The sequence below is a fragment of the Lagopus muta genome, chromosome 10, assembly GCF_023343835.1.
Source record: "Lagopus muta isolate bLagMut1 chromosome 10, bLagMut1 primary, whole genome shotgun sequence".
NCBI lineage: Eukaryota > Metazoa > Chordata > Aves > Galliformes > Phasianidae > Lagopus > Lagopus muta.
This window is the reverse complement of record NC_064442.1, coordinates 17,681,067-17,701,321: the sequence shown is the minus strand read 5'-3', so window position 1 is coordinate 17,701,321 and position 20,255 is coordinate 17,681,067. Positions and strand designations below refer to the sequence as shown.

General features: G+C 60.0%; 1 protein-coding gene across 2 annotated transcripts; it reads right to left on the bottom strand.

Annotated features, from left to right (window-relative positions):
- Nucleotides 1-27: 27 nt before the first annotated feature.
- Nucleotides 28-20,055, bottom strand: CSPG4 (chondroitin sulfate proteoglycan 4). Of its 2 annotated transcripts, XM_048956481.1 has the most exons (10): nt 19,833-20,055; nt 12,806-12,969; nt 8,597-12,172; nt 7,954-8,433; nt 7,089-7,265; nt 5,505-5,703; nt 5,268-5,402; nt 5,034-5,188; nt 4,732-4,915; nt 28-4,331 (listed from the first exon to the last, which is right to left on the bottom strand). In XM_048956481.1, exons 1-10 carry the CDS (start codon nt 19,921-19,923, stop codon nt 2,458-2,460), a joined length of 7,035 nt encoding a protein of 2,344 aa, XP_048812438.1. In that variant the 5' UTR covers nt 19,924-20,055; the 3' UTR covers nt 28-2,457. The 2 variants fall into 2 exon arrangements, with proteins under 2 accessions (XP_048812438.1, XP_048812437.1); XM_048956480.1 differs by lacking the exon at nt 19,833-20,055 and having other exon boundaries at nt 12,806-14,081.
- Between the last annotated feature and the right edge of the window lie 200 nt (nt 20,056-20,255).

Sequence of the window (20,255 nt, the reverse complement as noted above, 5' to 3'; positions counted from 1 at the left end):
CCACCCCATCCCCACCCCTGCCCCCATCCCATGCCATTTCCTTTTGGGATCCCTATCCCAAGCCATTCACCACTGCAGTCCCCATCCCAAGCCATTCTTCCTATTGAGATCCAGATGCTGGGAAGTCTGGTGCGGGCTTTGCAGGCTCACCGTGGGGCTGGGTGGGTGCAGGGACAGACCCTGCCACCACCATCACCAGATTTGTGAATGGGAGATCACAAACTTGATCTTGGGAAGACCCCAAAGAAGCCTTCAAAACAGGGAGAACACAACAGAGAACGCTCACAGCTCCGGGTCCCTATTCCTGCCTCTCTTTGGCCTGAAGGCTGTCAGAGGAGAACACTGCAGCACTTGCTGAGCCCAGGCAGGACGCACTGGCAGTGAGATGGCGATGTCCCCGTGCCACCAGCAGCACTGCCAGGGCCAAGGAACCCGCCGGGCCGGTTGGCAGGGATGGGTTTGGCAGCACCACACAGTGCCGGGAGCGCCTGTGTGCAGGGAGCAGGAGCAGGCAGATGCATGTGGGGCACAGCGTGCCAGCTGGGGCTCAGCAGCACCTCATCGTCCCTGTGTGCCTTGCATATTTTGGGAGCACGGCAGGGCATTCAGCCTGCTGGACGTGGAGGTGCGTGGCTGTTTCTGGGTGTGTTGTTGCATAGAGCTCAGGCCCCATTGCTTGCCTGCTGGCTGTGAGCTGGGGACGGGGCCGGAGCTGCCTTGCATGTCACTGCGTGCCGTGCAGCTGCTGGAATGCTTTGTGCAGCCAGCCCTGCCTGGGGAGTAAGGCTTGCGGCGTGCCCATGTGCGGGCAGAGCTGCTGGAGCCTTCCGAGGAACCTGAGCCCAGCTGGGCGTTGCAGGAAACCTGCTGGCCTGCGTGTTTGCGTGCGGCAGCGCCTGGAAACCAGCCCTGCATCCAGGCTGCAGCAGAGCCTGCACCCCCCCCCGGTGCTCCCACATGGGGCGAGAGGAGGGCAGGTCCCTGTGCTGGGATGGGGCTCGTGGCTCCCACCCTCGTATCCCTGCATCCACTTGTCCTGCGTGCCCTGAATGCTGCTCGGGACTTTGCACCAGCACGACTTGGCCCCACAGAAGCACACCCAGCACCGGCTCCTCCAGGTTGCTGCCTGTCCTCTCCTGACCCCGGTGAGCACATATCGTGCAGGGGATGGAACCACAAGCCTCCAAAATAACTCGCCTTGCTTTCCCTGCTGCCGAATGTAGGCCGTGTTCCTCCCATTGAATCCCTCGGGGTGAGGCAAGTGCCTGCCCCACAGCACCCACTCCTTTTGCAGAGCTGATCTACAGCCGTGCACAACACGGAGTCACGGTGACATGCAGGAGGAAGGGAGAGCCGGCACGCCTCTGCTCTGCACAGAGAGCTGCCCTGGATTTGGGGAGCAGCACCACCCTGCAAGTTGCTGAGCTGCTATCCATCCATCCCTGCACGGGGCTTGGTGAGGGCAGGACTCCCCCCGGCACCCAATGGGCTGCTCCAGCAGCAGGGCAGGGCAGGCAAACTTGCTCATAAACACAGGCAGGAAAGCTGCAAACAGCACAGCTCACAGCCCCGGGGTGCTGTTTTGGGAGGGTTTGACCCCAGATGAAAGGAGTGCTGAGGGAGCATCTCAGCCCAGTTGCAGCACGCAGAGAGCAGGAGAGCTCTGTGGCAAGGAGCCGCAGCCACTCGGTGTGTTGTTGTTGGGTCCCATCCTGAGCGCAGCGCTCAGTTTTTCCTCGGCTCATTCCTATTTAAGGGCTTAGGGGAAAACTTGAGCAAGAGGCCGGGGCTCGGCACGCCGCCTCCAAACACTGCACTGCAGCTCACGGCTTGGCAGGGCTCAGGCAAACCGGCTGCACCTCGGGAAAGGCACTTTATTCCGTGCACTCCTTACCAGACTGGAGCATACAGCGGGAAACCAAGCCGTGCCCGCTCCCACCTCCAGCTTTGTGCCTCTGGGGGCACCTGGCCTGGTGTGCAGCCCTGGCTGCTCTGGGTGTTTGGAGGCAGCACGATGTGTTTTGCTCGTTTCTCTTCTCCGGGTGGGCGGGGGCTCCTTGGATCCCCTTGGCGTTGGCCACGGGGTTTTTCCAAGCCTCTGCTCCGTCACTGCAACCCGCCTAGCCCTGGGGGATTTGGGTAGCTCCATTCCTGAGCCTGACGCGGTGCAAAGCTGCTCGTCCTCATCCCTCTCACCCACCTGCACCCCCAGCACCTTGGCCAATCTCAGGTCCCCCCAATGCGTACCCGATGGCAGCGCTCCCTGATGGCGTTTTGCCCCCCCCCCCGCCCACTTGCCCCTCTGCCCAAAGCACTATGGAGATGGGGGGGTCCTGGGTGGCCGTGCTGGCAGCCCCCCACCCCCAGGTCCTGCAGCGCCCACGGGATGCCGGCTCTCCTGGAGGAGAAGGTGATGCTCTGGGGGGCTCCCACCACTCGTGCCCCCGCCCTGCACCCTCACACCCAGTACTGGTTGTTTTTCAGGGCAGGGTTGGATGTCCGGCAGTACTGCAGCAGCTCGGGGTCAGCTGGCACGCCGGCACCCTGCGGTGGCGGAGCTGTGCCTTTGCCATCCAGGGCATTGACAGTCGTTAGGGGGATGCCTTGGTTGGGGTCCGTCTTGCGGAAGGTCTCCTGCTCCGGTACAGCCCCGTTCTTGGCCTTGGAGGCAGGTGAGCCCTGCACGTGGTGCTTGCCTGTCTTGTTGCGCTTGTGCAGGTAGAAGAGCAGCGGCAGGATGAGGGCCAGCAGGAGGATGATGAGGCAGATGGGGATGATGATGCTGAACATGTTGGCCTCGATGAAGCCTAGGAAGGTGCCGCCTTCCCCGGGGCTGGGGCTGGTGGGTGGGGGCACAGAGCCTGGCTCGCTGGCATTGAGGCTGCTCCGTGCCGTGCCCTGTGGCTGTGGCACCAGGGACGATGGTGCTGGTGGGGCCAGGAGCAGGGTGACACCATAGGACTTAGAGGCATTGTAGGGCTCTGTGAAGTACCCCAGGGACACCAGTGCTGGTGGCACGCCAGCAGCCACCAGTTCAAAGGTGAAGCTGTCACTGTGTGGGTGCTGCTGGTTTGCGTCCCCGTCATCCAGCACCTCCAGCCCCACCAGCCCTTGCTCCAGCTCCCTCTGGCTGAAGGATTCAATGGGGACTGCGGGCTGTCCTGGTGCACGGGGTCTCCTGATGAGGCGGCTACTATGGGATGGCTGGTGGAGCCTGAAGACCGGGATGCTGCGGGTGCGGTTGGCCAGCTCACTGGCATCCAGCGTGCTGGTATCCAGCAGGGCTGTGGTGCCCCTGGGCCACACGCTGCCCGGACGCGCTGTCACCAAGGCACGGACGGTGACATTCACCACCCCAGTGCTGTTCATCGTTTGTGACCTGGTGAGGAACTGGAAGCTGTCCTCGGACGAGGTGAGCTTGGTGAAGGTGAAGGTCACCTCTCCGCGCTCCAGCTGTGCCTGTGAGAAGCCCTGTGCTGGCTTTCTGTTGACCTGCACTTGGCCAAACCTCGGCTCTGTGGTGATGGTGTAAAGGGCATCGCCCTCGCCGAGCTGCGGAGCCACGTGCCGTGGGGACAGCATGGCCCTATTCAGCTCCTGCGGCACTTCCAGCGGCTCTGCACTGCCCATGGGCAGCACCACCACCTCCAGAGAGGTGTGGGCAGGTGGATGCCGGCCATCAGACAGGCTCAGCACCAGGGATTCCTGAGCACCACGGGCTGCAGTGACCAACATCACATGGCCTGCATTGATGTCCGCCTGTGTGAAGCGCTTGATGGGCACCTGTGGGCTGCGCACATCGGCCAGGTGTCCGGTCTGGGGGCTGTGCAGCAGACTGTACACCAGCTCCTCTGGGGAGCCATGTGGCTCTGCCACGTCCAGGTGCTGCCTGGACAAGGTGATGGTGGAGTTGGGCAGCACCCGCAGTGCTCCTTGTCGCTTCACCACCTGCGGGGGCTTCTGGCTGCTGCTGCTGCTCACCGTCACGTTGAAAGCTTCGGAGATGAGCAGCCCTTCCTGGGGAGGACGGATGGAGCGCTGTGCCCGCGGCCGGAGCCAAGCCTTGAACTGGAATCGGTCCTCAGTGCCACCATTCTCATGGTGCACATACACCAGGCGTCCAGCAGCCAGGTCTGACTGCAGGAAGAAGGGCTGTGAGCGCTCCAGCAGCCTATCAGCCACCCAAAGCTGTCCGTGCACCGGCAGCTCCGTCACCAGGAAGATGACATCGTGTGCATCCTGCTCGGGGGCTGGGATCTGGCTCAGGAGGTTGGATGCATCCAGCAGTGAGGTGCCGATCTCTGCCCGTTGAGCCTCTACAAGATGGAGACCTGGGGAAAAAGGGGAAGCCAAAGCTCAGTCAGAGCAGAAGAGTTGCAAAGCGATGGGGAAGGCAAATGGGATTTGTTAGCTTGGCAAGATGATGAGGGGAACCACAGAATCACAGAATTAAGGTTGGAGAGACCATCCAGTCCAACTATCAGCCCATGCCTGTGACTGCTCTAGACCACATCACTCAAAGCAGTTATATGCAGCCAAAGGGTGGATGCAATTTGCTAGCTATTGGTTGGTGCACTATCAGTGTCCATGCATAGAATATTGCTTTTTCTTCCAACAAACAAGCTCTCCTGAAGTTTGCACAACTTCATCCCCTTTCAGGGGGATTGTGCAAACTTCAGGAGAGCTCGTCTGTCCTTTGCTTGTCCCTTCTTGCCTTCCATCCTTTTTCACCTGCATTTCTCCATAGCTGAGTCGAGCGCTGAGGACACTTTGCCTCGAATGATATCAGCACCAGCAGGATGAAGGAGTCAGAGATGGTGGTGGGAGCAACCACGCGGAAGCGGATGGCATCCTGGGTGAGCCAGAAGGGCTTCTGCGGCATCTCGTGCTGGTAGAAAACCATCCCAGCATCCACCTAGAAGGAAGAAAATCACACTGAATTCAGCACAGTGTCAAAATAAACTCAGGACAGGGGGCTGTCAGGGCAGGACCCCGAGCTGTGGGGGTGTTGGAGAGCTGGGCCTGGGCTCCACCTGGGCCTGGGTGAAGTTCCTGACTTCATCCCCATGAGCGGTGCGCAGCTGCCCCAGGCGCGGTGCCTGCTCGATGCTGTAGTACAAGGCAGCAGGGCCGGCGGGGCTGCTGCTCAATGCCTGCAGGTTCTCGCTGGTGATGGGCTGCAGGGCACCTGGAAAACACATCAGGATGGGCATCAGCCTTTCTCCTCTGGGTTTCCTGAGTGCTGCTGCCCCAAGCCACACACTCACCTGGGCAGAGGGTGAGGCTCTGCTTCTTGGCCAGGCTGATGTGCTCCTGTCTGTGCGCCCTGACGAGGAAGAAGTGCCCAGGAGACAGGTTCTCACCATCCCACAGGTCAAAGGCGAAGCCTCCATCCAGGGGCCCTGCAGAGAGCACGGAGCTGGGACACAGGGCAGACCCTACCCTGGTGCAGGACCGGGGCACGGCGCCCACCCCAGCGGCACGGAGCATGGGGACAGCAGTACCTTGGTGCACAAAGAGGACGATGCCGCTGTCAATCTGCGCTTGCGTGAAGCTCCGCAGCGCTGTGTCGGGCGCAGAGCGCAGCACCACCTTGCCGTTGGCTGGAGGCTGGATGGAGAAGGTGACCTCGGCCGCCGGGCTGTCCTCGTCCTCAGCACGCAGAGTTTGGGGGCCGATGGTGGCAGCGGTGCCTTCCCGCAGCTGGGGGACAGGAGAGGCCGTGACCGGCTGGACACCCCAGCAGCGCCGCGTGCCTTGCACAGGGAGGCACATCTCAGCTGTACAAGAGCTCCTTGTGCACTGCTGGGTGATGCACGCATCTCCTGGCCTCTACCCAAGCCCTCACTGCCCCACGCCTGTTCCCCAGCACGTTCATGGGGCACAGTGCCCAGGACTGCTGCCACCCCACACCTGCAGCTTAACCCACTGCGATGGGTTTTTGGTGCCCGGGGCTCAGCCCAAAGCATGTAGGGGATGGAGGCAAGCAGGAGGCAGCAATGCACTCCATAGCTAATCCTCTGCCATACTCCAGCCTCACAGACTGCGGCATTATTCCTGTCCCAGCATCGGGTTAGCACAGTGCTTTCCAGCTGGCCTCTCCCCACGCATTTCTTGAGTGGGTGTGGGTGCCTGCGGTGAAATCAGATCCATCAGATCCCCCATGGGAGCAAGGAGCAAGGCCGGGAAGTGCAGCTTCAGCGATGCAGAACGGGACAATGCAGCTGGGCTGAGCAGCTCTGACCCATATAGCTGTGCCCCACGTCCTCCCCAGGTTATTACAGCTGCAATCCCTGCACTGCCCACACGGACTCCACACCCGGCGCTGTGTGCGTGCAGCAGGGAAGCTGCGTGCAATCTCCATGCCGGGCCCATGACCTTTACCCGCTGAAGTCATCTCCCGAGAGCACAAACACATGCCTGGCCCCTCCTTGTGCTCAGCTGGGATGTGCTCCCTGCTCCAAACCCTCCGAGAATGGAGCTGTGCTGCTGAAATTGTTCTGGGGCCTTTTCCTGCCTTTTGGCAGCTCTGCAGTGTGGTGGTGGCTGGAGCGAGCGGGAGTCCCTAAGTGCCAGACTGGCTGGAAACCAGCGAGGAGGAGGCAAAGTGAGGATTTTACAGGGGATTTTGGCACAGCTGGGGCAGATCAGGGCTTAATGCACAACAAAGGCGATTTGCTGCAGGGGCTGTGCAAGCAGTGTGTGCACAGCCAGAGATGCGTGTCCGGGGGGCTGCCTATGGATGGAGACCTCCAGGTTTGGGTGGGCATTCCATCCCCCTCCCTCTGGGCAGCTCTGCAGCTCGGAGCCTCCTTCCCAAATCCCCCTGGCTGTGCATGCGGCTGGGGTGGGTGAGGAAGGCCAGGGGTTAGGAGACGTGGGGCACAGGGAGAGGAGCGCCGTGCTATTCCCAAGGAATTGGTATTCCCTAAATTGTACGGCAGGCAGCGGCTGGAGTGGGCGATGCTCCCACCTCGTGGACAGCCCCAGCATCGCTAGGGGAGGAGGAGGAGGAGGAGGATATGGAGGAAGAGGAGGAGGCAGAGGAGGAGCAGGGAAGGAGCCGCCCCCCGCACAGTGCCCATTACCTGGAGCCCGGCATTGGTGCGCAGCTGTGGCCCCCTGGTGCTGCGGGGCAGGATGGTGATGAAGACGGTCCCAGGTTGGCTCTGCCTCTCGGAGGTCGAGGCGTTGGCCACAAGCGTGAAGCTGTCGGCCTGGGCACGGGAAATGTCCTGCCGGTACTGGATCTGCTGGCTTTGCACCTGCGGGAAGGGGGCCAGGTGAAGGAACCGTGTTGGGGTTAGGATAACTGGTTGGGTATTAGGGGAAATTTCTTCTCCAAAAGAGTGGTGAGGTATTGAAACGGGCTGCCCTGGAGGTGGTGGAGTTACTGTCCCCGTTCAAAAGCCGTGGAGATGTGGCACAGAGGGGCATGGTCAGTGGGCATGGTGGGAGTGGGTTGAAGTTGGTGTTCTTAATCGTCTTTTCCAACAGTAATGATTCTGTGATTCTATGGGAGGATGCAGGAGCTGGGTGTCCATCAGCAGATCTGGGGCATCCCTACCCCAGGGCCATCCAAACCCATCTCAGGTCTTGGGCTGGACCCTACCATGCCAGACCTGGCCATTCCAAGCCCCTCCTATGGGCAGATCTCTAAGAGAAAAGAAGAGGAAGAGGAAAGAAAGAGGAAGAGAGAGAGAGAAACAGAAGAGAAAGAGAAGAGGAAGATAAAGAAAAGAGGAAGAGGAAGAGAAGGAGAAAGAGGAGAAAAAGAGGAAGATAAGGAGAAGAGGAAGTGAAAGAGGAAGAGAAAGAGAATGAGAAGAGGAAGTGGAAGAGAAAGAGAAGGAGAAGAGAAAGAGAAAAAGAAGAGGAAGAGCCCAACTTCCCTCCCCAGCCTTCTGGTGGCACCAGGGCAGGAGCTCAGCCCACCCCCTGGGCAATCCGTACCTCGCTCCAGGTGAAGCTGTGCAGCCCCCCATCCTGGGGCCGCTGGCTGTTCAGGATGGTGCCAAAGCGGGGAGGCTGGAGCACCCTGAACTCCACGTCAAGGGCTGCAAAGTAGGTACTGCGGATGTTGAGGACAGCTGTGGAGATGGTGGCGGAGCTTCCTCCCCGCACTGTGATGTTGTGGATGTCCAGGGGAATGGTGGCAGGGAGCACAACCAGGCTGACAGCCACCCCCGCCAGTGGCTCTGCTCCCCCAGCCGTCACATCCACGACAAACCGGTCCCGCTCCTCTTCTGGCTTGGAGTGCAGGTAGAGCACTTGGCCGCTGTTGATGTCCTCCTGAGTGAAGGACTGGATGGGGTCCAGGCTGGGAGGCTCATCTGAGTCCTGGCCGTGTTGAACCATCACCAGAAAGCCAGAGACCGGGGGGCTGCTTACCAGGTAGACGATATCCTGGGGTGGGATCTCCTCATGGGTCACCTGAGAGCATGGAAAACACATAGTGTTAGCAGGGGCCTGACTCCCATCTGTTCCTTTGGGCAAAGCCAGAGATGGACACAAGTCCTTTCTCCATACAGCTGGGTGTTATGTGGGGTCCCTGGCTTGCTGGCCAGGGAGGAATGTCTAGAAAAATGATACTAACCAGCAAGTGCTCCTCCTTGATCTCAGCAGCTTCCCCCTGGAAGACATGTATCTCCTTGTTGTTGACAACGTGCAGGGGGCTGGGGTGGGTGTCCAAGAAGATGGTGATGGCCAGTGTGTCCTCTACTGCCACTTCGTTTGCTTCCACAGTAAACTGGAGCTCATCCCGGGCATTTCTGCTGCCATTGTGGAGGTAGGAGATCTCTCCCGCCAGCAGGTCCCTCTGTGAGAAGGCCATGACCGGCTGCTCCCCTCGCAGCACAGTCCCCCATCTTGGTGGGGCCGTTACCAGGAACCGTATCTCTTCGTCTGACCTGATGTCCATGTTGGTCTCCAGGCTGAGTACAGAGGAATCGATGCTCCCTCGGCTCCCCTGGGGGATGGCTAGCCCAGTGTTGTTGACTACTTTGATGTAGGGCTCTGATGCTTGTACCTCCAGGAGGGCAGTGGTTTGGTGGAGGCCATCGGAAACCTGCAGCTGGATCCAGCCCCGGTCTGCTCCAGAATGGACAAAGAGAATCTTTTTCTTCCTCAGGTCATCCTGGGTGAACCGGTAGAGCTGGTGGCTTCTGTCATCGACGGACACGATGCTGCCAAACAAGATGTCCCTCCTTGCCAGCACCAGCTGCGTGTCAGTGAAGCCAGAGTCCTTGTCAGTGAAGGCGATGTCGTCCGTCGTCAGCAGGTGCTGCCCATTGCGCACCACGTTGAAGACCTTGTTCACCACCTGGACAGGAGTGTGGTCATTGATAGGCTGGATCGAGACCCTGAAAACACCTCTCACCTCCTCTGCCTCAGGCTCGGAGCTGCCCTCGCCCTGCCTGACGGCCACAAAAGGGATATCATCTTCCAGGGTCTCAGAGTCATCGTGCTGGTAGAGCAGCCGGCGGTGGAGGATGTCATCATTGGTGAACTCCGTGATTTCCTCGCCAGAGGGCCAGCCAAGGGATGTAGCCCAAGCCAGCCTGCCATGTGCCGGCCCCTCAATCACTTCGTAGATGTAGTCCATGCTGTTCAGGCTCTGCACGAAGAGGTGGTCCTTGGAGATGACAGCCTGCCCGCCTTCAGGCACGGTCAGGAGCATATTGGTCAGGTCGGGTGCGTTGGGGTCCCCACCGATGCCAATCGTGTAGGTGTACACAGGGGAGTGCTCCTCGCCGGCATGGACACGGAACTGGAAACTGTCCTCAGCCTGCTGAGCATTCCTGATGGTTGCACTGTAGCTCAAGTGATTTCTCTGCAGATCGTCCTGGGTAAACCCAAAGCCTTCAGTCAGCCTGTTGCTGAGGAGCTCCAGGTTCCCCTTCTTGGGAGCCTGGATGATCACATAGTGGAAGGGGACTGGGGCAGAGTTTGGGTCTTCCAGCATTGCCTCCAGCTCTCTACTGGTGATGTTTTTGTGCCGCTTGTTCTTCATCTGGAGGGGGACCATGGTCTTCATCTTAATGGTGGCTCTTTTAATACTTATGGTAAAGGTATTGTTTGGCAAGACCTTCTGTCCCACCTGGACACTGAATCTTAGCTTCTCTGTGACATCTTCCTGCCGGTGCTCTGGATCTGTGCTGAAATACTGGATACGCCCTTGCTCCAGGTCTTGCTGGTGGAAGGACTCAACTTTTTTCCATTCCCCTCCTGTGCTCCCTTGTTTCTTGATCTCACCGTACCTGAGGGGCTCTGTGAGGCTGTACAGGATGGCAACTTGCTGCTTCACAGCATTTGTCTCCACGGACAGGTTGGCCGTGGTGATACGCGCAGCTCCTCCTTGGGAGATGGCGAGCCCAGTGTTGTTGTGCAAGCGGATGTTGGGCTCTATTGCGAGGATCCTCAGGGTGGCAGTGGGGCTCGGCACTGTGCCATCACTCACCTGGAAAGTGAGCTGCAAATCTGTTCCGCTCTGGTGCACGTAGACCACGTTGCCTGCTTCCAGGTCCCTGCAGGAGAACTCCTCGATGGGCACCCCGGGGTGGAAGTCGTATTCCACATAGCCCTCGTCCTGCTGCCCGCCGTGCAGCTGGAACTCGAGGTCGTCGCAGGACGTGTCGTCATCCAGGGCCTGCAGGATGTCCATGGTCAGGTGCTTCCGTGTGTGCTTCAGGATTGTCATGTGGTTCCCATGGGGAAAGATCACCTGCGGGGCATCGTTGATAGGGTTGACCATGATGGGGAGCAGGTAGGTCTGCCCCTGCCGCAGGCACTCAGGGATCCCTTGCTGGGCAGTCACTGTCACCTCCAGCATCAGCTGGTCCATGGGGCCCTCAGAGCCGTCGTGGATGTACCTGACTTTGCGATTCACGATATCCAACAAGGTGAACTTCTTTCTGCTCCGGGAACCGGGGATGTCCAGCTCCAGCTCACCATGCCTGGGGTCACTGGTGATGCTGAAGAGGATTTGGGACTGCCGGATGCCTGCAAGGCCCAAGTCCACCGTGGGCTGTGCGTGTTTCCATTCCACAAAGGCCATGCCCCCTTCGGAGACGATGAGGGGGCTGACGTGCAGCAGCCGGCTGACATTGGCGAAGGCAGGTGGGAAGCTGCCATCTGGCTGGCACGGTTCTGCCAGGCCCAGAGCTCCGTGCCAGGCATCAGGCGGCGGTGAGGTGGGTGCCTCGTCCTGCTCGTAAGCCTCCTCGTAGTCCCAGTAGTGCTCCTGCCTTCCACAGCCAACTGTGACATCCCTTGTCACCACGGCGTCCTGCAGGCTCCTCCGCTGCTGGTTTATGCGCAGGTCCTCCACGCAGCCAACAAATGAGGTGTTGGTCAAGGTCCACACGGAGGTGAAAGCAAGGTGGTGCGCCCTGAGCCTTTGCAAGGCTTTGTCATTCAAGCCTCCAATGAAGAGGTTTCCCTGGAGGTCCAGGCGGCTGTTGATGCCCCGGTTGGATGTGGATGAGGCATAGTAGTCAATCAGGATCTCCAGCTTGTGGGTGTCGGTGTAGACCTTGACGTAATGCTGCTGCTCGTCGCTGATGAAGATGTTGTTGTGCAGGACGATGACACCACTGCCCTTCTCCACAAACCCTCTCAGGCGCCCGTTGGAGATCTCCAGGTAGAAGAAGTCGTTCTCCAGCCCTGCGTGGTAGATGAGGGGTGCCTGGGTGATGCTCGTGGTGATCACAAACTCGATGGTCCCCTCCTCTCTCGCCTCCCACGTGGGGAAGGCGATGTAGGACTGCGGCCCCAGGAATCCAATGGGCTCCTCGGGCTCTGCAGAGAACTGTGCGCTGCAGCCTTCCTGCACCTGGTGGAAGACCTTGGAGCTGCTGTCAGAGGACAGCGGGGAGAGGACATCCAGGCCATTGAATGTCACCGTGTGGAGGCAGCCCCTGAAGGGCGGGCTGACCCCAGCGAGGTACGGCAGGTTGAGGCTGCCTGTCCCGCCTGCATAGAGGCCGTGCTGGATGTCCAGCTCCCGCATGGGCCCCGCGATGTCCACGGAGCTGTTGAAGAGGCCATCGACGGTCAGTGTCATCCTGCCATCCTCCAGCAGCAGCTCTACATCATGCAGAGCCAGGTTGTCCAGCTGCAGCTCCGCCGGGGACTGCAGTGTCACCTCTTCTGAGCCCAGCCGCAGCCTGGCCTGTGGGGAAGGAGACAGACAGGGGTCAGGGCTCAGCTCAAGCATGGTGTGAGGACACATCCCTGAGGGTCCCTCCATTCACCTCTGCGTGCCTCTGTGGGGTCCTCCATCCCCCATCCCTTTTCTCCCCATGCAGGAGCTCTGCCACGTGCTGACTCCACTTTCCAGCCCCATCTAACCCTTCCACACTGCTTGGGCTGCTTCCAGCCCCCATCAGCCTGGCAGTGGAAATAGCAGGTTTATATACATTCTATATAAAATATAGAAATAGTGGGGGTGGGGGTGGGAGGGTACATCTCCACAAGCAGCATCCTGGAGCCTCTCTAATAGAGGGTTGGCCAGGGGGCCCCGGGACGCACGGTCAGCAGCTTGCTCACTCCCTGCCTGGCCTCAGATGTGGTTCGTGGACGCTCCCTGCTCATTTCCTCCGGTGGATGCCAGCACCGTAACCACAAGAGGAAATTGTTCTTCTGTCCTCGTCCCTTCCCACGCCCCGGCTGGGCTCGGTCTGCGGTGGGCTGGGAGCGGCCGCTAGTGGAACCTTCCATTTCTCCAGCGCCCTCTGCTCATCCATTCCCCTTCCTACCCTCCCCACCTCCCCACGCAGCGGGCGCACGGCCCACGGGGGCTGACCTGCAGGGTGCCGGCTCGCAGTTGCAGCAGGAGGTGGTCGGGCTGCCCGGCGGCCAGGAAGAGCAGCCCGCTGCCCTGCCCGGTGTACAGCTGGAGCCGCAGCCGCACCGTCCGCGAGGCGTCCGCCAGCGGCATCTCCACGAAGCTGTCCCCGAAGAACGAGACTGGGAAGGGAAAGGAGAGGGTCGGACGGGGGAAGGACCCCTGGAGCGGCAGTCCCAGCGCTGCGTATGAGCGGGAGACCCCTTCCAGCAGCCTTCCCGTCGCTGGGCTGCGCGTTGTTGGGAGCTGCATCCTCCGCCGGCGGCCACACGATGGGGCCCGAAGGCTGCAGCCCTCCTGCCTCCCCGTTCATATCCCTCTGTCTTCTGTGACCCTGTCACCTCCGTGTCCTCATGGAGCGGTGGCCGTGCCCTGCCCGGGCTCCCCGGTGCCAACCCTCTATGTATTTCACAGGGCGGTGCTGAATTTCCCCTGCTGGAGTGCTCAGCGTGTGTGTGCCATCCACATGTGGTCGCAGGAGCTGCTGCTGGAAGGGGCTCAGGGTCTGTAGCTGTGAGCACGGTGGGCTCAGCACAATGGCATGTGGCAGTGTGATGTGTCACAGGGTGTGCAGAAGGCACGACGCGAGGGGACCACAGTGCAGCTGCACTTCACAGCAGCTCGGTGTGCCCACGGGCTGAGGGCACATGTGTGCACTGTGCCTGCATGCAGAGCACGTGTTGATGCATCCCAATGGCTCAGCTCTGGGCCTGCAGGAGGACACGCTAGCCCTAAAAGCTATTTAGACTCTATAGCTGCCCCCTGAGGGGCAGCCCCAGCCTCTTTGGAGACATGCACACCTCCTTGCCTTAAAACACCACTTCCAACCATTGGCCCCAGTTTGGTTCGGGGTCTGGAAGAGCAGCATCCCCCAGCCGTGCTGTGCAGGGGAGAGGTGGCAGCAGGGCAACACCCAGCACTACTAACAGTGAGCCTCAGGCTCGGGGCTGCCAGCACATCTTACTCAAGCCTGCTCATTTCCTGGTCCCTGTGCATGCCGTTGGCATGAGCCTCTTTGGCTCCTTCTTCCTCCGGCCCAAGCCAGTGAATCACAGGAGCCCCAGCAGGGCCGTTACGGGCTGTCCTCCTCTGACCCACTGCTGCAGAACCGTCCCCACACACCCCGCTCCTGGCACCACGTTGCACACAGCGCTTTGCAAAAAGGCTTTTTCCTCTCCCTTTTCACCCCCACCCCTTTGCAGCCACACATGTGGGCATGTTTGAGCCACACATGTTTGAGCCCCGGGGACATGGTGCTGGTTCCCAATGTGTTCCCACCTAGCATTTGCTGCGTTTCATTTCTGCAGCTTCCCCCATCCCAAACAATGTGGTTTCCAGCTGGGCACCCAGCTCAGCTGTGCAGCAAGCTGGGAGGCTTAAAGCACAAGGCTGAGGCCTACAAATGAACCTCCTCATCCCCAGCGGGGGAACCCAGCGGAGCAACCCCCGTTCCCAGCTTGCTCTGTCCTGTAGCAAAGCGCGTGGAGGCGAGCAGGGCCCCGTCACACTTTCCAAGCAGCCAGCCAGCAGATTATAGGCTGCACTGTCTTTTTCTTTCTTTCGTTCTTTCCTTTTTTTTTTTTTTTCTTTTTTTTTCTTTTTTTTTTTTTGCATTGAAAATAACAAGGAGGAAAGCCAAAAGCCGTGCTCTGAGCAAACCCGAGGCGCGCGCTGCTCCCGTGGGGCTGGGCGAACAAGCAAAGGCTCTGTGCTCACTGGGCACCCACCCCAACTGCCGGCCACGCGCTGGCTATGGGATGCTTGGCCAGGTTCCCTGCCCTGTCCCTTTCCCTGGGGCTGTTTGCTGGTGCTTAGGGCAGAGTTTGCAGCGGGGAGGTGCGTCATTCCCAGGGGGCGTGGGGACCCCGTGTCCCAATGGTCCCCACCACGGGAAGGATGTTGGGCATGGAAAAAAAAAGGAGTGAAACTGCCCTTGGCTGCTCAACAAGGCTTCATTGAGGCCGGCCATGTGTGTGCAAGGAGGGGATGGAATGTGTTAAAGCAGCCCTTTTGCTGCACCCCAGCACCTGAAAGGAGCTCTGTGTGCAGCCCTTCCTGCCGGCTCTGCTGGGTTTTAGGGTGGGACACCAGGTGGGGAGTGAGGGCTCCTTGTTGCCCCGAACAAGCAGCTCTGTGTGCACGGTGTCCGGCCTGGTGCATTCCTGCTCTGCAGCGTCAGCCTTGGGGCTGGATGACTTTATAAGGTAGCGTGCTCCCATCCCTCCTGCTCTGCCATGGGTGGCCCCGCTGAGTTGGGTGGCATATGGGACTGAGGGATGGGGCCGTGGGCAGCCAGCAGGAGGAAGCGGTCCCTGCCCACCCCACAGCCCTGAGGGAGTGAGGAGAAAGGCTCCATTATGCTGTGCATTCCCTCCGATTTACGGCGCGGTTTTATTTATGGCTGGGGAAGGAAACGAGCAGCCTGCGAGGCAGGCGAAGGCAAACACAGCTCTGCTGGGAGCAGGGGGTGTGGGGCCCCTCCAGGCTCCAATCCTAGTGCCATGGAAATGAGTGGCACGGGGCCAGCCTCGAGCATCTGACCCCAATGGGGATATCTGCAGCGGTGGAGCTTTGGGGTGCCATCCCCATCGCAGCGGCTGTGACGGCACCTGCCTGCTGCAGGATGGCTCCTGCCATGGAGGAGGGCTTCTCCTCCTTCTCCCCACTCCTGGCTCTGTCCTTGCGTTGTGGGCACTGCTCCCTCACCTCACAATAGGGTCACGTGTGCTGCTCCCCACTTTGGTGCTTTCCAGGCACAACAGGGATTGCTGGAAAGCACCGATGCAGGGAGGGCTGCGGAGCCAACGCTGATAACGCCGCCGTTCTGGGGGGGCTGCACCACCCCCGGTGTTGGCTGTGAGATTATCCCTTGGAAAGGCTCTGAGCCCTCCCCTGCACGTCCCGCTCGCCCCCAGCATCCGCCTCTACCTCCGCCCGCCTTCTTTCCTTCCCAGCTGCGTCCCCGCGCTCCTGCCCTGGCTCCCACACAAAAATGCCGTTCTGCAGCCCACGGACTGCAGGGTCAGGCAGAGCCATGGCCCTGCTCCTGCACAGCTGGAGGGGGGCTGCCTGCATCCAACCCTGCACTGCTTTACAGTGATACGGGGCCAGAAGCTTGGCCTCTGCTTCCCCAGCGCTGTTCTGCTGTGATCTGACCAGCCCAAGAGCTGCTGGTGTGGCCAGGATGAACAACGCTGGCATCTGGGCACAGCTGGATGGGACCCCCAAGGGTCAGGGTGTGCAGCCTCAGTAGTCCTCATGCATCTGGCAACACACATCCCATGGGCTTGCATCACGCCTGCAGGCGTGCATCCATGTGTCTGCGTGTCCATGTGTCCGTGTGTCCTTGTGTCAGCTTATCTGTTGGTCCCTGTGTCCATGTGCCTGTGTGTGTGTGTGTCACTGTGCCCCTGTATTCCTATGTCCCTGTGGCCGTGTGTCCCTGTATCTATCTGTCTGTCCGTGTGTCTTTGCGTCTGTGCATCCCTGTGTCTGTATATCCCCGTGTCCTTGTGTCTGTGTGTCCCTGTGTCCATGTGTCTGTGCATCCCTTTGTCCTCTTGTCCCTATCTCCTTGTTTCCACGTGTCTGTGTATCCACATATCCAGGTGTCCTTGTGTCTGTGTGTCCGTCTATGTGTCTGCGTGTCCGTGTGCCCATGTGTCCATATGTGTGTGTGTGCCCATGTCTGTCTGTCCATACATCCATGTGTCCCGATGTCCATGTGATCATGTCTTCCTGTGTCCATGTGTTCTTGTGCCCCTATGTCCATGTGTCCCTATGTCCATATGTCTGTGTGTCCCTATGTCCGCGTGTCCCTGTGTCCCTATGTCCTTCTGTCCCTATGTCCCTATGTCCTCATGTCCCTATCTCCCTACATGTCCACATGACCATGTGTCCTTATGTCCATGTCTTCCTGTGTCCATGTGTCCCTTTGCCCCTATGTCCATGCATCCATCTGTCCCTATGTCCATCTGTCCTTATGTCCATGTGCCCCTATGCCCACATGTCCATGTGTCCGTATGTTCACACATCCATTTCTTCCTGTGTTTGCATGTCCCTGTGTCCCTATGCCTGTGTGTCCATGTGTCCCTATGTCCGTGTGTCTGTGTGTCCACGCACAGGACAGGGCCGCTCTCCCACCGAGGGGTGCAGGCTCAAGGCACATAATGCCGTGTGCTGACGGCTCTGAGGGATGCATGGAGTTCAGGCCTGGCTGGAAGCGGAAGGAGGAGAGCAGGGGGGGGAGAAAGCGGGAGTGTTTGGGGGAAGCGGCGGTAAATGGGGCTTTGTGATGGCCCTGCAGCGTGACTCAGGCTCGCGGCAGCCCCTCTGCCAGCAGAAGTTGGCCTGGAAATATTGTATCAGCCCCAGAGGACGTGGTTTCCAAACCATCCCAAGGCGGATTTTGTTCTCTCCCCCTTTTTCTCCCCCCACGGCTGCCAGCTCTCCCGGCCCCACCCTGCCCATGGCACCGCAGCCAGCTCTGCGCTCCCGCTGCCCGCCCGTGGACGTGGGATCCGTCGTGCCCCCATCCCGCACAGCCACTCGTGGGGTGTCCCGTGCCCCCCACCCGGCCGTGTTACCGGAGCGATGCAAACAAACAGCACTGAGCTGGAGGGCTGCCCGGCGGCTGCGTCCCAGTCTGGCGTGGGACGGAGCGCCTTTGAAGCGCCAGAAAGATGGGATGCATCAGCCAGAGGCGGGCTGCGAGAGCTGCACGGCAACAGCAAGCATGGGGGGAGATGCTGGAAACCCTCCTCGCTCCGTTCCCATGCAGCCAGGGGCCCCCTCCCCTCCCGGCCTGGGGTTTCTCAGCCCCACGCCTTTCCCATCTATGAGAAAGCAGCCGAGGAGTTGTGTTTATAGAGCAAATAACGGCGCGCCTGCCTCTATTTATAGCTGGGTGCCTTGTGGGGCAGCTGGGCCCCCCCGGGAGGCATCACAGCCACCTCGGCCCCATGGCCCAGCGGAAGCGACCCCGCTCCCAGAGGTCCCTGCATAGGAGGAAACCGGGCGGACGGGGATATCACCCCACAGGGCACTCCTGGCCGAAGGGAGGGGATGCAGCAAAACGCCCCAGCTGTGGAAGTGCCCCCAAATAGCCAGCGGTGCCCATGCGGTTTCCCCTGGCTGCCCACAGGAGGTGTGTGCACGGCAGCGTGAGTAAGGGAGGAAAACAACCCTCAGAAAAATAAGGTTTGGGCAAAAAGCAGCCCGGGATGCTCCCGTCCTGCACTGACTCATGGCCCATAAAGGCTCCTTTAATAGCTGTGAGTCACAGCATGGGGCATGCTGATGGATGAAGGTTGCCTTCATCCCCCTTGGCTCGCAGCATGTGATGGCACCGCTGCCGTGCCACCGGGCGGTTCCCCCATGCCATTCTGTGCTGCCATCCATTTTTAGCAGCACTCTCTTTTCCCTGGCATGCTTTCTGTCTGTCTGCCTGTCTGTCCGTCTGCCAGGAGCGACCGTTGGGCACACTGTGAGCTGGGCCAAGAGTGGGACACATGGCTTTGTCACAGGGCGGTGGGTATCCCCAATATCCACCTGCCCAGAAGCAGCCGGGCAGTGAGTGCCCTATCTGAGGCCATTTTCCCCAGGTGCTGCATGCCACCAGAAAGCTTGGCTCCTTTCACAACCTCCTCAGGTGAAACACCATGGCCATGCCCATGGCTGTGCCCATAGCTCTGCCCACGGCTGTAATCATGGCTGTGCCCGTGGTCGTGCCCATGGCTGCACCCATGGCTGTGCCTATGGCTGTGCCCTTAGCCATGTCAGTGGCTAATACCTGTGCCCATACCTATGCCTGGCTGTGCCCATCACTGTGCCCATAGCTGTGCCCAGCTGTACCCATGGCCGTGCCCAGAGCCCAGTTTAGGCACACATCCTCACCCAGAACCCAGGGAGCTGCATTCCCGCGCTGCCTGCACCCTAACGTTTGCTCCTCGGGGCTGAGCTTAACCCTAAGTTGTGATTCTCGAGGAATGTGCTTATTATACATCTGCCTGCAGCCCTCTGTTGCTAAATATAAGAGTAAGAGGAGAATTTTCCTCCTCATTCCCACGACACCGGTTTGCATTCCCCCCCGTCAGACTTTTTCCTGCTCTTTCTCATCAGCTGGAAACTTTTCCAGCTGCTCCAAATGCTGACCTCAGAACATGTGGGGCCTTCGGTACAAGAGGTCCAGAACAAGGAGAGGTCTCCAAGAGGCGCTGGGGTGACACTGGTGGGCACAGGATGGGATGTTCCCGTAGTCACAGCAGGGTGACGATGCTGATGGGGACACGGGGCACTTTGCCCTTTGCAACACATGCCTGCTGCACACACGATGCCTGTTTTAGGCTGCACACAGTGGGAAATCAGTGCAAAACCTCCTCTCCTCCCAGCTGTGAGGTGTGTGTTGTCCCCCCATCCCCACCATCACGCCCTGCCCTTGGTTAGCACTCTGGGGGCATTCTGCAGGCTTTGCTGTGCCCACGGAAGCCTTCTCCCGGCCCAAACCTGGCAGCAGCCACTTATAGACTCTGGGATGCAGTGGGGCAACGTTTGCACCTTTGGAGGTGCTGGGCAGCGCAGCACTGATCCCACACATGAAGTGGGAGTGCTGTCTGGGACCCAAAGGTCAGTGCTGGAGGGAAGAAGAGCACTCTGTTCATTGACAAAGGAAAATTTTCCACTTCGCTTGCCAGGCGCAGTGATATTTTGGTGCATGGAGGAAAGAAGGAACAAGCCCGGAGGGAGAGGAGCGTGCCCTGGGACGCCACCTGCTCAGCCCAGCACAGCATCCCACGTGTGCCCATCCCACCCGCTGCCCTGTAAAGCCTCCAGCAGGACGCAGGACAGCCGCAAGCACCCTGCCCAAAGCAGGCAGCTCCTCGGGCACCCAAGGGTGCTCATGCCACCCGCACTGGGTGCCCTCCCATGCTAGCCCTGTCGCCTCCAGAGCACAGAATCCCGCAGCGGGTGTTGGGATGGGACTTACCTGCAGCTGAGGGTCCCGCATGGAAGGCAGGGGGCTGGTGGACCAGCAGCAGCAGCAGCAGCAGTGCGTGGGGACCACGTCGGGGTGCCATGGTGCTCCTGGACGGAGCTCTCCGCCCGCGCCCGCTCCCAGCCGACGGCGGCTCCACTACTATATTTAATAAAGTGCAGCGAGGGAGGGACCGGCGGCTCTCCCGCCTGTCAGAAAGGAGGAATTCGCTCGGATTACAAATTTCCCCTCTTAAAGGGCTAGAGGCCTCCCGCTCCGTGGCCCACCCTGCTCTCAAAGCGCCCTTGTTCCTACCGGGGCGGTGCGAGGGCAGAACAGAAGTGCCCGCCCTGGGGCTGTGGGGCTGAGCAGGCACCTCTGGGTGCTGCCGCCCATGGAAGGGGCTGCCAAGAGCCTGCAGCAGGACAGGGAGTG